A 16,440-nucleotide genomic window follows, 5' to 3' on the forward strand; every position below is an offset into this window, starting at 1 on the left:
ATACCACATTTTTGGTGTCGTGCAGAGTATTATACAAATAAATAAAGGAAGCATCAGCAAGGCTGAGCCCAGCCAGGCATTTGGGCTTTAGAAACTATCACAGCCACACATATGTGCTGAAGGGCCAGGACCAAGAGTGGTGCACATCTTGGGGGTTCAGTGGTGCCAGGAAGGAAGCTAAAGTGCAATTCCATGGGGAAGCAGCACATCAGCCCCAGCTAGCCATGGCCAGAGGCTTGCCCCTGGGAACATCTTTCTGCCTGCCCCTGTCATGAGAATCACTATTCTGGGGGCTGGAGCTGGTCCAGGAGCATCTGTCGAAGAGACTTCATTCCTATTTCAACCCGTGTTCTCAGGAAAACACCACCTTTTCTAACAGCCCTTTCTTTCTTGGAGCACAGTTTGCAATGCCTGAAGGTTTAGGGATGAACGTTAGGCAAACACGTATGCTGGGGGTCAATGGGATGAAGCTGGAGAAAATATTTCCCACCCATCACATGCAAGAGGTGATGCTGGCAGATCCAATGGTCCCTCCAGCTTTAAAATCTATTATTCTGCTTGTAAAAAATCTCCCAGTCTTTTCCCATTATCTGTGTTATTTTTAACCATCCAGGAAGCTACATGGTTAATTGCTTTCTTTGTGTGAGCTAATTAGCTTGTGGCATTTCCCAACCCCCTTTTAAGAACAGTCTTCTGAGGCTCAGTCATTAGGATCCATTAAAAATGTCCCCAAATTAATGACCTGTGCAAAGCTGGAGCAGCTCCAATGGTGCGGATGGGGGCTCTCCCTGGGCACAGTGGGTGATGTCCCCACTAATGGCATTTCAGGTCTCGGCGTTGAAACACATTAGCCTGAAGGCAACCAAGGGCTGCTGTCCTGCTACACACTGGGGACCATTTCTTCTGGGCTTGGAAGTAATTATTGATGGAAATAATTATTCTCCAATCCCATCAAAGGCTGGCTTCAATTCAACCCAATACTCTCCTCCGGTGAAAGCTGAGAGTCACTAACGCTCTAAACGGGCTGGTAATCCCTTTGCGTTAAGCTCCATAGACATTGATTGAATAGATAGATATAAACATGTATTTTTTTTGTCGTCTTTCATGGGCTGGGCCATGACAGCTGGGAGAGACACGGAGGACAGGGCAAAGGCACAGGGTATTTGCTGCCTCGGGAGCAAACCGTGGTCGCGTCCCCATCGCAGCGCTCAGCACCCTGGGCACATGCCATGCCATCAGACCATGAGATGAGCTGGGTGACATAGCCCCCTCCCCTGTCCTCAGGCTCCTGAGTCCCCGAGCCATCTCCTGCCACAAAGCTCTCATCAAGCAGCCTTTCTCCTGCAGCTCCTCATCGCTGGAGGAGCGAGAAGCTGAAAAACTGCCTTCCTGGTGAGCTTTGTTTGAAGGGCGCAGCGGGGCTGGGTGATGGATGAAGCCCAACCCACCCCACCGTGCCCATAAGCACATCCCTCAGTGCCACATCTCCATGTTCCTTGAACAACCCCAGGGTTGGTGAACCCACCATTCCGTGGACAGCTGTGCCAATGCACCACCTGCAAAAAGACACCTGCACCCACAGCCCTGGGACCCTGCTGACCCACATCCACTGTGCTGTGCCACAATCCTCTCAAAACGCATCACTGTGCAGAGGAGGCTTTTTGCATTGGTGAAATCATCCTTTTCTTTCTCTCTTGCTTTCTGCCTCTTCTCAGTTGATTGAAAAAGAAAATGGTTGAACCGCTCCTTTGACCCGGCAGAAGGAGGGAGGGAAAGGAGAAGGTTGTAAAGAGCTTTCCACGCCAAAACTCATGCAGATGTGTTTACGTAAATCCCTTTGAAACAGGCACTAAAAATACTTCTTTAAAATTAGGAGGTGGGGGAGGTTGTAAGTGCTTTCCACAAACACAGACACAAAACCACCCCACGGCAGGTTCCTTCCCCACCTCATTCAGACCGCTGTTATTAGTGCAGCAGGAGCCCTGCCGTTTGTTATTGGAAATTATAATAGCAAATCACTGCGATATTTTCCCTGATTGCACGGATCCTGAGCCAGTTCAATTTTAATCTTCTCTCCACTATTTCCTCGTGCATCAGCAGAGGCACCAGCTGCAGAAAAGCGCGTGGCTTTCTTGAAGCAGCTTAAGCACAGAAAAGAAACACAATTCCATAATAGGTGTTTTTCATCCAATTTTGGCTCACCCCCCTCCCACACCTCTGCATCCTGCTGCAAGACCAAACCCAGCAGCAGCTCCTTTTTGCTTCTTGGCCTCCAGAAATGTTTCACAACCTCTCTTATCACACCCTGGGCCAAAAAAGCAGCTCGGCTCTTCGTTTTTCCAGCAGCTGATTTGCTATGCATGGCTGTGTAAGAACAGAGGCGTCCCTGCTGGTGGCAGGGTTGGTGCCAGGTGCTCCGGGGACACTACATGGCCACAGCCCGGGGATGGGGATGGGGTTAGGGATGGGATGGGGACAGGGATGAGAATCAGATGAGGACAAGGATGGGATGGGGATGGGGATAATGAAGCAATGAGGATGGGGGCAGGGTTCAGGATGGGGAGGGGATTGAGGATAGGATGAGGGTGAAGATAGGGTTCGGAATGGGGATGATAATGGGCACAGTGATAGGAATTGCTCCATTTCCATCGCAAACTCCTGCTGCAGGCAGCTGCTGGCAGCACTGGGGCAGGTGTTTCCACCATAGCTTAGAGCTACAATCCTAATTAGGTCCCTGCCTTCATGTGTCCTCTTCCCCAAGATGCTGCTCTCAGGGAACTGCCCTGTGCCTCTCCTTTTCTCAAATCTCCCTCCCTGGCAAACACCCTGCAAGTTTCCATGCCTAGAAAGTTGACAGTGATGTCAACCAGGTCCCATCCCCGCGCCAGACAGAGCCATGGGTCCTTGCTGCAGTTCCTTTGCCCGAAGTCCCGCTCTGTTGAGCAGGGCAAATGGCAGCAAGATAAATAGTTTATTTGCCAATAACATAGCTCGTTAACTTTTAATCGAATAGCGGGTTGTGAGCACACAGTTGTCGGGAGCAATGGGAGATGGTTTTGAGCATGGATCTTAGCAGGGCTCATCGGGCAGGAGGGGAGCACAGGGAGGTCTGGCAGATGCTCCACATGGAGCAGGAGTGTTCCCTCTGGTGCTCAGACAAAGCTTATTCCCCCTCTGTTTGCAATAAGGAACTCAGCAACAAATTCCTCTCACCAGAGAGACTCCCAGCCCAGGCAGGGAGGTGGCAAGAAGCTCCCGAGGAGAAGGTCTGGCCCCGGGCTCCCGGCCCTGAGGCTGCAGACAGTCATTCCCCTGCTCAGCACATCCATCTTTAATTGGGTGTAATAATAATTTTATTGCTTGCTGGGATTTGTGAGGCTGAACTAATATTTGCAAAACGCTTTGCTATCCTCTGCTGAAAGGCAACCCAGAGCGGCAAAGCCCCTGTGCCATTCACGTCGGGATAATCCAGAATTATTCATAAACAAAATCAAGATTATGCAAATATATTCATTAGTTCTCAGCATACCTCCAGGAAAATAGAGGAATTAGTCTTGTTAACAATTGTATATTATGTAAGCGTGCGGCTAAGCACACAGACACGCTCCCCATCCACCTGGGGCTCATCCCAGGCTCTTGGAGCACTGCAGGAAGAGGTGAATTTGGACTCAGGGTGGTCCCAATGTGCCACTGCCCCCTCGCTGTCCCTTGGCACCGTGTGACCAGTGCCCACCCTTGTGCCCAGGACACGACGGGATCAGCAGATAAAGGTGCGCTGAAAGCACCGCGCAGTTTAATTAATGCCACATGCCTTTCACTCCATAGGTTGTGTGGGTTGTTAATTATTTTTATAAAGAAAATAATTAGTCCCAATCAAGGCAGAAGCTCTCCAGAATTACAGCTCATTAACTGCTCTCACATTTTTTCTGTTCTATAAAAAGTCGTGTGGTGCTGATGAAAATTATAGACCCTTGGAATCAGCATTAAATACAAATTCAGACAGTGTTACCATCCCATTACCATCAACTGCATCGACTTGGCTTTGGTAATTGCAGCTGGAGATGAAGTGCAGGGATTTCTGCTCTGTGCAATCTCTGCAAACAAGCGCTGTGCCCATCAGCCTGCCGGAACCAACGTGACACCGAGCAAACGCAGCCCTGAGGAGGGGACGGCCACCAAGGAGACTGGGAAGGCTTTTGCTGGGTGCATGATTGGATGCTCGGGTTTGGGGCAAAGGGGACAGGCAGCAGCCTGGAAGCGGTGGGTTTATGCTGTGGGACATGGGACACACGGGATCACAGAATCATTAAGGTTCGAAAGACCACCGGGGTCATCTGGTCCAACCCTGATCCGTGCCGTGTTCGCTCCAGAGCACATCACTCAGTGCAACATCTGCACTTGAACACCTCCAGGGTTGGAGACCTGACCACTCCCTGGGCAGCCTATGCCACTGCATCACCAGCAGATGATCCAGGGGGGATGCAGGAGCGGTCTGAGCACCTCCAGCTGGGTCATCCCAGGGCTGGTTCTATTGAACGGTGCAGAGGCTTCATTCAAAGCCTGATTGAAAGAAATCAGAGCATGGTAAAGCGAGGTCAGGGCAAATCAATAGCAGAGCGGTGGGGAGGGTGAGCGGGGTGCTGGCTTGGCTGCTTCTGCACCATGAACAACAAGGTGAGCCCCATCCTTTGCTCCATGAGGAACATAGCTGAGAGCCAAAATGGGGAACTGGAGAAGGAATGGGAAGTGGGAATGGGGGCAGTGAGCAGAGTGACCCCGGAGGAGCGGCACTGAGCCCCGTGGCCTTGGTCCTGCTGACCAGCCTGGAGCCAGGCCAGCTGCAGCCAGCTGCTCATTTCATTAATGGAGAGACATCAATTAAACATGGACTGTTGAACGGGGTTGTCAGCAGATCAATTAGCCCCAACCTCAGCATGGGGACTCAGGGACTGTTTCAGCCCCAAGATGCCCTGCGCAAGCACTCCTGCCCCAAAAGGGGCCATTTTCAGCCAAACCCTGCCCGAAAATAGGCCAATTTCAGCCAAACCCTGCCCCAAAAGAGGTCATTTTCAACCCAAATCTGCCCCAAAAGAGACCAATTTCAGACCAGTCTCACTGTCCCTAGAAAAGGACAAGAACAGTGCAGGGACTGCAGTGCATTCCCCAGCACCTCTCTCTCTTTTAATAGAGTTTGTTCCCACTTCCAGTTCTTTAAGCTCTCCTCGCAGTCCCTGCTGCACTAGCAGGGAAGGCACTTGTGAAAAAAAAAAGAAAAAAAAATTGCTATTTTTACACTCCCAGTGTTTGTCAGCACTTTCAGCTTACCCGTGGAGGGGAGGTGGTGGCACCAGGACTGCGTCGCACCAGGGCACCATCACTGCTCCTGTGCCATCGGGCCCCATTCCTCTACCTGCTGAGCACCAATGGGTTCCAAATTGAGGTGTCCCTTCCGGGCACCCAACTGTCCCTCAGTTGCTGTATGGTCACACAAAGTGCCCAGCCTCAGTGCCAACCCCAAGCACAGGTGGGATTTAATGCCCCGCTTCGGGCTTTGCAATGACAGAGAGGTTTCAGTGGCCACGGGAAGAAAAGGTAAGGAAAAAATAAAAAGAGAACGAAGAATTGCAGTCATGCATGAAATGATTTCATTTCACTGAGGAAGGGATTGCCTTTGGAAAGTTCATATTATGGAAAAACGCTCATGAAGGTCCAGCTGCAGGGAGAGGGGCAGGGAGGGGGAGAAGAGAACCCCAGCCCTACGGATGGATAAATCCTCCCAGGACTGACCTGCCGATGTCTCACAGCCCCAAATATTTGTTAGTTAAACCTTGAAGGGGTGGTGCAAGGTTATGAGCCCTCTCCAGACGGTCCTATCATGCCAAGATGGGCTAAGTCACTTTTTTGGACACATCTCCCATTCATGAGTTGGAGTCAGGAATGGGGTGGGGGGAGGATTAGCCTCACATGGTTTTCTGCAGCCCCTCACCCTCATGGGGACCCAAAGCCCTGCAGCCCCTCACTTTATCCCAGGTTCATCGTCCAGAGCTCCACAAGACCCCGTGCTGCCACACCGTGCCCTGGGATGCAGACGGTGCCTTTGGAGACCAATGAGAATCGCCCCAGTACCAAGCCAGGAATGGGGCTGAGAGAAGAGGACCACGAGGAGGAGGAAAGCTCTATGGGTCCTGTGGGCATCCCCGGTTCTGCCCTCACCCCCAGCAGCCCTCGAGCTGCCTAATGAGCGCAGCCGCCGTGCAGCTGGAGCCGGCGGGCAGGGGCTGACAAAGCCGCCCTATTGACGGCGCCCCGAGCACGGGGGCTTTGCTTCTCCCCCCTCTGCTTTCCTCCTCCAGGCCCGCTCCCCCCGCTGGGCTGCAGCCATGGGCTCATTAGCGCTGCGGCTCGTTGGGCGCGGGAAGGAGCAGATGGCAGCCAGGCCCCGCTGAGCAGATGCCCGGTGGACAAGGGGGGGATTAGCGGTGCCGGGGGCCCTACGGCAGCACAGCCCGGTGCTGACACGTGGGGACCGAGTGGGATGGTGGGGATGAAGGAAACAGTGATGTGCCCGACGAGCTGCAGGTTGGGGTGGCAGAGAACCGGACCCCATCCCAACCCCGAAATCACTGCCGATTGCAAATGGAGCAGTGAAAGCACGTGTAGCACAACACATCCTGGGGGATTAGGGGTTAAAATAAATCCCTGCGCTGGCCCGGGCTGACCCACTTCAGCCATCTGGCAGCAGGGATACGGTTGGTACTTGGGGTGCCAGTGGGTGCCAGTGGGCAGTGGCAGCCCCGTGCCCCTTGGAGCTCCCCATGGAAGGAAAAGCAGCATCCCACAGCTGCTCCGTGGGGCTGTGCGCAGGTAATGACGATAATGAACAACCACCCACTGCCTTAAAATAAAAGACTCAGCAAGAAGAAAGTGGAGACGGAAAAGGAGGCACTTCAGCTCTTCCCTCTGTGCCACAGTGTTCAGTATCCCCTTTGCTCTATGGAGTCAAGGGCAGACCCCTGAGCGCAGCCCCTGGCTGGGCATGGGTGGGATTAATGTATTCTTTTGTTTCGGATGAAATGTGGTTTTAGCAGAGCTTTAACCCTGCAAACCTCCCAGCGAGTCTGTTGGGAATTAGGATGGAAGAGGCAATATCTGCAGAGCCGGGGCACCCTGGGGAAGCACTCTGATCTGGGGCTGCGCATGGACCCAAAAGGCGAGAAGCCCACAGACCCCTCCAGGAGGAGGAAAATCCCCTTCTGCAATGGGAACCCCACGCTGCCTGCATCTGCCAAGGTGGGAGGAAACACGGACACAGATGGTCACCGTAGTGTTGTGCTGGGCTCCCTGCTCCCTTCATCCCTCTGCCTGCTGGCACAGAGGGCTTTGCTCTTAGATCAGTTCTGCAGTGAAGCCTTTGGGATTGCAGCCCAGTTGTGGAAATGCTGTAAGAGCAACTGCTGCCCACGGTGCCCCAAACTGAGCTTCCCTGATTTCCAAACTTGGTTGATCACTAACAGAGAAGTGGAAGCATTCAGTGACCTCAGGATGTTTGGTGCAGGCTGCACCTCTCCTGCACCGATCCAGCACCTTCGCCAAACTCTGGTGACACTGAGCAATGGAAAGAAGCTTCACTCCCTTTGAAAAACAGTGCAAAGATGCTCTTAACCAATGTTGTGACAGCCAACAGAATAAAAATGCTCTAAATTTGAGGATGTGTTGTTGTGAGGAAGTCACACAAATCCCTGCGCATCCCAGCAGAGCTCAGTGGGTACCAGCAGCCCCTCGGTCCCATTTTGTGTGATCTGACTCTGCTGCCCTGGGCTTTGGCTCTAAGGGAAAGAGGGGGACAGACAACCAGAGGAACATGTGCTGGGGGCTGCATGGCTGAGCCCCCACCCCAAAACTATAATCCAGCCCCTAACACCGCTGCAGGCTCCAAAGAGCCAAAGCTTCCCACTTGGGGAGGGGGAAACAGAAAGCTCAGATCCCCCAGCCTGTGACCCCAGCCCTTAAGTAAGACAACTGCAGAAGGGAGCAGCCGCCAAGCCGAGGATTCCCCACGCCCTTACCTGGGCAGCGGTTTGCGGGCGGTGATGCTGGCCACGATGATGCTCTCCGGTCGCGGTGTGGCCACGGCTTTGAAGGTCCCTCGCCAGAACTTCTCGAAGAGCTGCTTCTCGCCCTGCTGCACGCTGGCCATGGCCCCGGCACGGCTCGGCACGGCCGCTCTCCGCGGTGCTGATCTCTACATCCCTCCTGACCGCGCACGGCTCGGTTCGGTGCCGGCTTGGGTTCAGTCCAAGGTTTAATGGGGGATATCCCGGTTCGGTAGGGTTGGAGGGGAGAGTGTGAAGCCGAGCCGGCTCCCGGCTCCCGTTTTGTGGCAGCGAGGCGGGGAATGGGGCCGGGCCCGCTCTTGTCCCCTCCCCGGTGCCGCCTCCCACAGCTGCTCTGCCGGGAGCATCCCTGGACCAAGAGCATCCTTGGCTCGGAGCACCAGGATGGTCCTCGTGGGGCCCATTTCGGCCGCGCAGGAAGCATCCCGGAGCTCTCGGCCCTTGGAGGGGATTTGTCTCTTGCAGCATCAAGGGACAGTGACCTTGGATGGATGCGCTGCTCCCTGTTGTGTCTCGGAGAGCCACGTGCTGATTTATGTAAGCAACCGGGGGATAATGGAGCCAGGAACAATAGCCAGGAACAATAGAGAAAGAAAAATCACAGAGGACTAGAGCACTTTTTTTTGTGATAAATACACGAGCAGCAGGGCCAGCTCCATCCCATCGCTGCAGCTTGGTGCCCAAATGCCCAATTGGGCACCAGTGCCTGCCCTGAAGTTTGCAGGATGCAGCTACAGCTGAGGTCCCCATGTGCAATGCAACATTTTCACCATTCCCCTCTTTAACCCCCCAGCCCACAGCCATCCCCATCAGTCCAGCCCTGCCCCTGGGGCTAGAGACTGGAGTTGCTCGAAACGCCCCCAGATTCGCTGCCAAACACTGGGGATAATAAATATTTGCACTATTAAATTAGCAGCACGGGTGGTGTGTGTGCAGGGGGAAGGCAGTGATTGTTACAAGCAGAAACCTCTCCTGGCATACCTCATGGAGACATCAGCGAGCTAATTAAGCAATTGGCTCCGTTAACGGAGGCTCCCAGGAATACACTTCCCCACTATAGAATAACTGCGCTGTAATAAATTGCCTCATAAATAAACAGCCCAAAAAAGCAACATAAGATGCCCAGAAAAAGCTCTGTGCGATAAGCAGAGGCGATGCTGGGTGCTACTGGCACTACCAGCACAATCTCAGCACCACACCCTGCAGGGAGCAGCCCTGTGGGGATACACCATCCCCTTTTTATCCCTCCACCCTAAGGGCCCAGCCCCCCTTACCCACCCCAGTCCCAGATTTTGATTTGGGAGATGACAGCCAAAAGCTGCCCGGGGCATTCGGCTGCTGCCATGGATGAGCACAGGGAGCTCAGCAGGATGGATCTGCGCCTGCTGAGAGGTACCCAAGGGGAAGAAAGCAGAAAATGTGTTTACCCAGGATTACATTTTAATCTCTTCTCCCTTCCAGAGTGAATAAAGCTGGGTTTGTCCTGGAGCTGGACAAATATTTTTCTATAGATGTCGTATTTTTCCTTGGTTTTGGATTGCTTGCTTTGTGCTTTACACATTGCAGAACCCGGTGGATACTGATTGCCCACTGCAGCTGCTGTTCTGTGCCCGTTGGTTCTTGTAGTCCCCAAATACTCAACAAAGCAGAACTGAGTCTGTCCCTGTGGCCCCATGGCCAGGACAGTGGCATTGTACCATTCTGTGACTTTGGGTGCATCTCCATCCATACCTCTCTTCCCATTTTTCTCCCCATGGGTGAAGGCTCTTCAGCAGCCCGGTTTGGCACAAAACCTCCCTGTATCCACCTCTACCCATCTCCCAGCCAGCAGGTTTCCTGCAAATGCAGAAAATCAATAATTACCTCTGAAAGTATTCATTAGAACTCAAGAGTCAATAAACAAAGGCTGTGAGTACCCTCCATTCATTACATTCAGCAGCACCTACCAATTATTCCCTCTGCTAAGCCAGTCCCAGCCAGCGGTGGGGGGATTCTGGTTGTACACTGAGGATGCAGCATGTCTTGGGTCCATCCCTCCCATGCCAGCATTCATCTCTCCCTTTAGAAACATCCATTTCATGGAAAGTTTTCCCCATTGAGAAGCTCCCAAGGACAGCCCCCCACCGTTGGGTCCGTTCACTGTCCCCACAGCTGGGAACATCCAAAGATGAGGCTTTGGAGGTGACTTTGGAAGGGAGAGAGAAAAGAGTAAGGAGAAAAAAGCCCTTTTTTTCCTTGAAATAGAAGTAGGGAAATGCACTGCCGTACAGATGTGGGAAGGTGGACATTTTGGAAGCTGGTGGCATCACCATTGCCACCAAATTGGCACCACCTGCATGGTGATAGGACATTCCCATCCCATCCCAACCCATCCTACGCCACCCTGTCCATCCCTTCCATGGGGCTGCCCCATCCCAACTCAACCCATTCCTCCCTTCCATGGGGACATCAGCTGGAGCAGGCTTTTTCCAAGTGTCCATTCCGTACAGTTTCATGGCCTTGTGCGCCATGCAGGGGGACAGGCCCCCCTCTCACTAATGCAACAATTAGACATGTTCACATTAACCAGATAATTAAGCAGAAAGGCACTAATTGAATAAACAGGAGAACTGAATGCCAATGACATGGGGAGAAAGGAGGCTGGGGATGGGTGGCTGAGGGACAGCCACTGCCACGCAAGCTTTCAGAGCTGTGGAGAACAAGCAGAGGATTTGGGGAGCAGACACTTCCTGCTGAGAGGCATTAATGGAATGCGGAAATGTTTTACTGCGCTGTGATTTTAGGTATTTTTGAATGCAGCTGCAGCTCCGTTCCATTCCGGGCTAATTTAAGCTCCAGTTAAACCAGACTAAATTACAGCCCTGGGAACCGATGTGACAGGGAATGCAACCAGGAGCCCCAAATCCTGCTGACCTTGCTGTCTCCTTCCAACTGGACTGGACTGGGCTAAGAGCCCCTGGCAAAACATCACTGCATGTCACCAAGGGACTGCAAGCAACCCTCGGTGCCCTCTGGTTCCCAGCTGAGCAGGGCAGGACCCCATTGTGCTGGGACCAGCAGGATTAGTCCTGGGGACAGGGGACAAGCGAGCTCCAAGGGGAGGGATGTGCTGCTCCAGCTCCAGCTGTGGAACCCACAGCCCCTTCGTTTGCTCCAGAAGAGCAAGTGGCTGTCTGAGACCAAACCAGCAAAGGGTCAGGGGAGCAGAGGCTGTTTGCCCTCAGATTATTTTTTTTTTTTAATAGAATAAGGAGGAGATTATTAGATACAATTAATTGTTCACACTGCACAGGAGATGAAAGTGTGGGGAGTAAGCAGATGCCGGTCACGATTCGGCGCTCATTAAGGCAAGAGCAAGATTCATCTCGTACACATGATTAACTCCTGGCCGCTGATAATTTACATGGCAGATGATCAAAAGAGAATTAATTACCCCCACAAACGGGGCTGCCTCCAGTCTGGCCCCAGCAGTGCTGCCAACAGTAGAGCCCTCAGTCCCCAAAACCAAGTCCACAGCCATCACATTGTTCAGACAACCACAGCCATTCCCTGCGAGCGGCTGCAGAGCAGGAGATCCAGGCACGTCCCTCCACCACCAGGGATGCTCTACCCCACTGGGTTCCTCCATCCAAGAGAGAAGTGCATGCCCAAAGCCCACAGAGCCCAACCCAAGCCAGGGCATCTGCTGGCCCCCCGACTTAGCATCCGCTGCTCAGATAACGAACCTGTGCTGTCACCTTTATTTTGAAGAAATGAACTCTTGCAGGAGTCACCTTCAGCACTCGGCCCTTCTGAGGTGGTGGGGGATGAGCTGATTGCATGCAACTGATTAGCAATTAGCCTGGCATGCTCCAGCTGTAAATACAGACACCAGGGCTGAGGAGGAGGAACCTGGGGGGGTCCTGTGTGCTGATATTGATAAGGAGAGGGGCACACAGGCCCCTGCACAGAGGAGCAGACTCCAAAATAACATTTCTCAAGGATTTTGGCAGCCTGCAGCACTCAAGTCCCAGAGAGCACTGAATCCTGCTGTCTGCCCAACTGCATAAGAATTGTGTCTTTAATATGGGGCTGGGATATGGGCCTGTAAATAACATCATTTACAGATTGGTATAGGCTGTTAATGGCTGGGGGATAGCTTCTCTTCCAACTCCAAGGGGTTCAGAGTCTCTAGGGGGCACAGGGCTGGGATGGTGACAGGGTTCCAGCCCCAAGGGACTGAACTGAGCCCAGCTCACCCAGTGCCACTGCACCCAGGACCATGAGGTTGGCACGCGCCTGTTGCAAGTTTCCATCTCTCTGCCCACGGCTTTTAGAGGCACTCAGCTGCAGATTGTCTCTGTGACCCAAGTCCCCATTCCCATGGGCTTTAAAAGCCTCGGAGTAAAAGAAATTAATAACAAAGTGAATTGTACTTGAAGGCAGCCACTGGAGTGAGGAAGGCAATGCCTGGAGCTCAGGGTCTGTGGCAGTGCAGGCGAGCGAGACGTGCTCCATGGTCCTGCTGTGCTGGCAGTGATGGATGAGTCCACTTCCAGAGCAGACTGAACCAGGGTGGCTTAAAATCAAAGTGTGCCGAGGGCCAGCGTGCTGCCTGCCCAAAACACTGCATGCAGAAGTCTGATTGCACCATGGCAGAGGCCGGTGGGAGTCTGGGTTCTGCCAGCCCTGCCTCAGTGAGCTGGGTGGGATGGGTTTGCACCTTGCTTTGAATGGATGTTCAGCCCTCATGCTGCTCCTGGTCCATGGTGTTTGATTCAAGATGACCAGAACTTGGAGAACCTCAAGCCAAAATCTCTACAACTTCATCTAAAGGATACAAGGGGTTCATCCTCAGCCTTTCTCCTGCCAGCAATGCAGAGATCCCAGCTCTCTGCAGAGCGGATGTCTCAGCTGCCCAGGGAGGGCAACTCAGTGCACAACTGGGATCCCACCCCCACATCCTTCCCTTGTCTGACAAGGCCAGAAATCACCCACTCAGTCTTCAAGCAGTGGTTCAAAGCTTTTACAACACTCTCAAGATTAATTAGCAGCTGAAAAATAATCCAGGATAAGTCTTATCAAGGCATAAGAAGCATGACATGGCCAAGGAGCCAACACAACAAATGGGTCCATGTTCCTGGTCAAATCCAACCCCTCCTGGGAAAACGCAGCCTCCTCCCCTACCAAACAGGAGTTAATTCCAACCAGAGAGACACGGCAAGCAACCCAACCTCAGGCTGAGCAGAGCTCCGGAGCCTCCCTGCTCATGTTGGTCCCAGACCCCCGCCCCTCACAGATGCACACAGGGCCTAGAAGACCTCCAATATGCCCCAAAACATTGGGTTCACACTCTGGACTCTCCTCGTGGCAGTGACATCTCTGCTCCAATGGCTGTGGCTGTCCCCCTGCCATTGCTGCAGGACACACAGAGCTCCCCATGCCCCACAGCTCCCTCCGCATGAAGGCATCACCACTTTATCTCCAAAACCCCTCTCCCCAGACACCTCCTCAAAGTGTTTGCAAGTAACAAATAAATAATCAGCGACAGCAAGCTGGCTGCACCAGAACATTTATATCATATAATGCACCATTTATTTTCAATTATCATGGTGCTTTCCCCTCTCCCTCCCCGTGCACTTGGCAGGTCGCTGGTGGAAAGTTTGCAGAGTTGCAGAACGTCCTCATATGAGATGCACCAGGGAACGGGGAGGGATGGCAGCAGGGTGGGAAGGACAGACAGACACCTTGGGGCCATGGGAGTTTTCGGGTTGGGTTGTGGTTTCCAAGCTGGTGACAAAACCACCAATCCCACCCCACAGCCCCCATGGCCAAGGGACCTCCACACTTCCCATGCCCTTGGGTGGGATGGGCTGCCTTACACCTGCACTCCCACCAGCTCTGTTATTCCCACCTCTGTCTCAGTCAAAGCCATTTAAAGCTCTCTGACATATCATGAAGAATTTTCCAGTGCGGTTCAGGGACTAAGATTTGTATTGAGAAACCCAAATTTATTGGATTAATGCTGTGGACCAAAACCACAGCCGCTTAACAATTGGAGGATCTGTATTTTACAGCAACGTAACTAATAAGGCCATTAATACAAACTGGGCTCACTCCTGACATTTATATAGCCGTAAATCTCTCTCAGCACTGGAATTATTTATGCCATCCCAGGCACTCGAGCAGTGCTGTCGTCCTTTATCAGGCTGAAAGATTTAAGCCAAGAGACAATGATGCTAACTGTAATGAAAGGGAGCACGAGCAAAGCGAGGACGGCGCTGGCACAGCAGGAGCAAGGCCATGACCTGACCAGAGCATGCCAGGAGCAAATGCAATCCCTGCTCTTGGGCTTTGGGGGCAGCTCCCCATTTCCAGCAGCAATAAGGTCAGGGCACCTGCAGCCCAGGTCAAGGTCAAGCCCTTTAGGATGCATCTGTGCCTCAGGTCTGTCTCGAGCAAAGAAAACTTGGAGAGAGAAGCAAATAAATCTGTATAGAGCAAGGAGGTCCAAAAAGCAGCCCCAAGCAGCACAGGAAACTGTAAACAGGGAGAGGAGAGGGTGTGGGTGGTGGGAGCAGAGAGCAGCCTGCCAGCCCTCTGTGTGCACTAATTATTTCTGGCATTATCTGCACCGACAGATAAGGTTTTCATTAATAAACTCGAAGAGGAGCAGGGGGTGTGGGGGGAAGGGAGAAGCAGCAGCAGCTGAGAGCTGCAAATTGGCCACAACCAGCAGCAAAATGCAATCAGGTGCAGGGAGCAATGGGGGGCCCAGCAGCAGTGGTGACAGCAGAGGGGACACGGGGGACAGTAATTAGCAGCAGTCCTTTCCCTGCTCACCGCTGCTTTGCAGGCTGCCTCCTAATTCACTGCACGTTGGAAAAGAAATAGTCAGTAATCTTTCATAGCAGGGCCTTATTAAGCCCACTATCTGCAGTTATTTAATTGGATGAGATTAAGCCAGGGTAGCCTGGGATGCAGGGAGGGTGCATCACTGCACTGCCACTGTGCTCCTGCAACAAGCATGCAGGCAGATGTGCATGCACACGGTGATGGGCTGCAGGGATGCTCAAGCCATGGATTTTAACTTATCTCGTGCAGGTTGTGATAACACAAAAGGGAGAAAGGGAAACTCTAGATCCTGCTCATGACACTGGGGCTGGGAGTCAAGGGGCAGGATGATGCGGGATGGGGCAGTGTTGTGCCTTTGGACAGACTTACAGGAGGCAGGAGGATGGACGGATGGGGTCACAAAGCCACAGCAATTAGCAGGAGCAGGCTGGTCCCCTCCCAGCCTGGTTTCCATGGCAACAGGGCGGTTCAGCACATTTCTCCATGCACAACCTCACCGCAAAGGTCATGGCAGCATGGCAGAGGAAGACACCTGGCCCTGCTGAAACAAATCATTAAAACATGGACAAAAGAATGCAACCTTCCCAAAAAGCTCAATTCTGAAGATGCCTCCATCACCTCAGGGTGCACACACCAGGGGCAGCAGCAGCCCCTTGCTCTATTTCCGTTGCTCACAGCCAGCATGAGTGGCATTTCCACCAGGCTCACCACTCCCCTGGTCCCGGGTTGCTGCTCTCTGATTGCTGCTAAGAGGACACAGCATCCCAAACACAAAGATGTGCAGCTCTCCTGCAAGCTCTTTGCCCTCCAAGGTGCAGAGCCACAGGGTCTCTGGCAAACTGCATCTGCAGAGGGAACGGGGAGAGACTGGGAAGGTGGGGAGAGGATTGCTGGCTGCTTTGATGCTCTCCTTAAGCCATGGGCTTTGCAAAAGAAAGGAGAGCTGCACACAGGTGAAAGGACAGTATTTCCCGAGGCAGAGTGAGTTGCCATCCTGGTAAATACTTCATTGGGGTCAAACTGCTAGCACAGGGAGTTCTACCTGCAGAGATTTATCATTGGTTTGAAACAGCAGCAGCTTATCAGAAAGGATTTCCTTCTGCCTGAAACCAGGAGCGAGTCTGCATCCATGCTCAGCTGTTTCAAACCAGCACAACCTGATGGATGCCCTCGTGCTGCCCCAAGCAGAGCCAGCTCAGGAACCGGGGCAGCTTGGGCCCCTCGCTCTGCTTTTGCTCAGTGGGCAGAAGGTGCAGGGACCACAGGTGTTCTCCCAGCCTTGCTTCCAGGGCGTCTTTCAGGCACCCATCAGCATGGAGAGAGGGGATGCCAGCCAGAGACCTGCATCTCGTAGGGAAAAAGGCTGAGACCGAGCTTCACCTCTTTGAAAGGTAAGATGAAAACTCCTCGTGTAGCTAAAGCTTTCCTGAGCAAAGTTAGAAAAGACAAATCTGTTCACAGGCAGAAACCTCCTAAGAGGAGTTCAGAGCAG

General features: G+C 52.9%; 1 protein-coding gene across 16 annotated transcripts in view; it reads right to left on the bottom strand.

Moving 5' to 3' along the window:
• The window catches only part of SRRM4 (serine/arginine repetitive matrix 4), a 69,565-nt gene that overhangs the window by 20,917 nt on the left and 32,208 nt on the right, over window positions 1-16,440 (bottom strand). For 13 of the 16 annotated variants that reach the window (XM_085238853.1, XM_085238860.1, XM_085238861.1 and 10 more), the window contains 3 exons: window positions 15,318-15,486; window positions 9,846-9,950; window positions 8,067-8,642 (listed from right to left, as the gene is read on the bottom strand). In XM_085238853.1, coding sequence (XP_085094979.1) covers window positions 8,067-8,197 — 131 coding nt within the window. In that variant the 5' untranslated portion in view covers window positions 8,198-8,642; window positions 9,846-9,950; window positions 15,318-15,486. Of the gene's footprint in view, window positions 1-8,066; window positions 8,643-9,845; window positions 9,951-15,317; window positions 15,490-16,440 lie in introns of all 16 variants that reach the window. The other 3 variants (XM_085238862.1, XM_085238858.1, XM_085238850.1) reach the window with 2 other exon arrangements.

This window comes from Meleagris gallopavo, chromosome 17 (genome assembly GCF_905368555.1).
Source record: "Meleagris gallopavo chromosome 17, MGAL_WU_HG_1.1, whole genome shotgun sequence".
Classification (NCBI taxonomy): domain Eukaryota; kingdom Metazoa; phylum Chordata; class Aves; order Galliformes; family Phasianidae; genus Meleagris; species Meleagris gallopavo.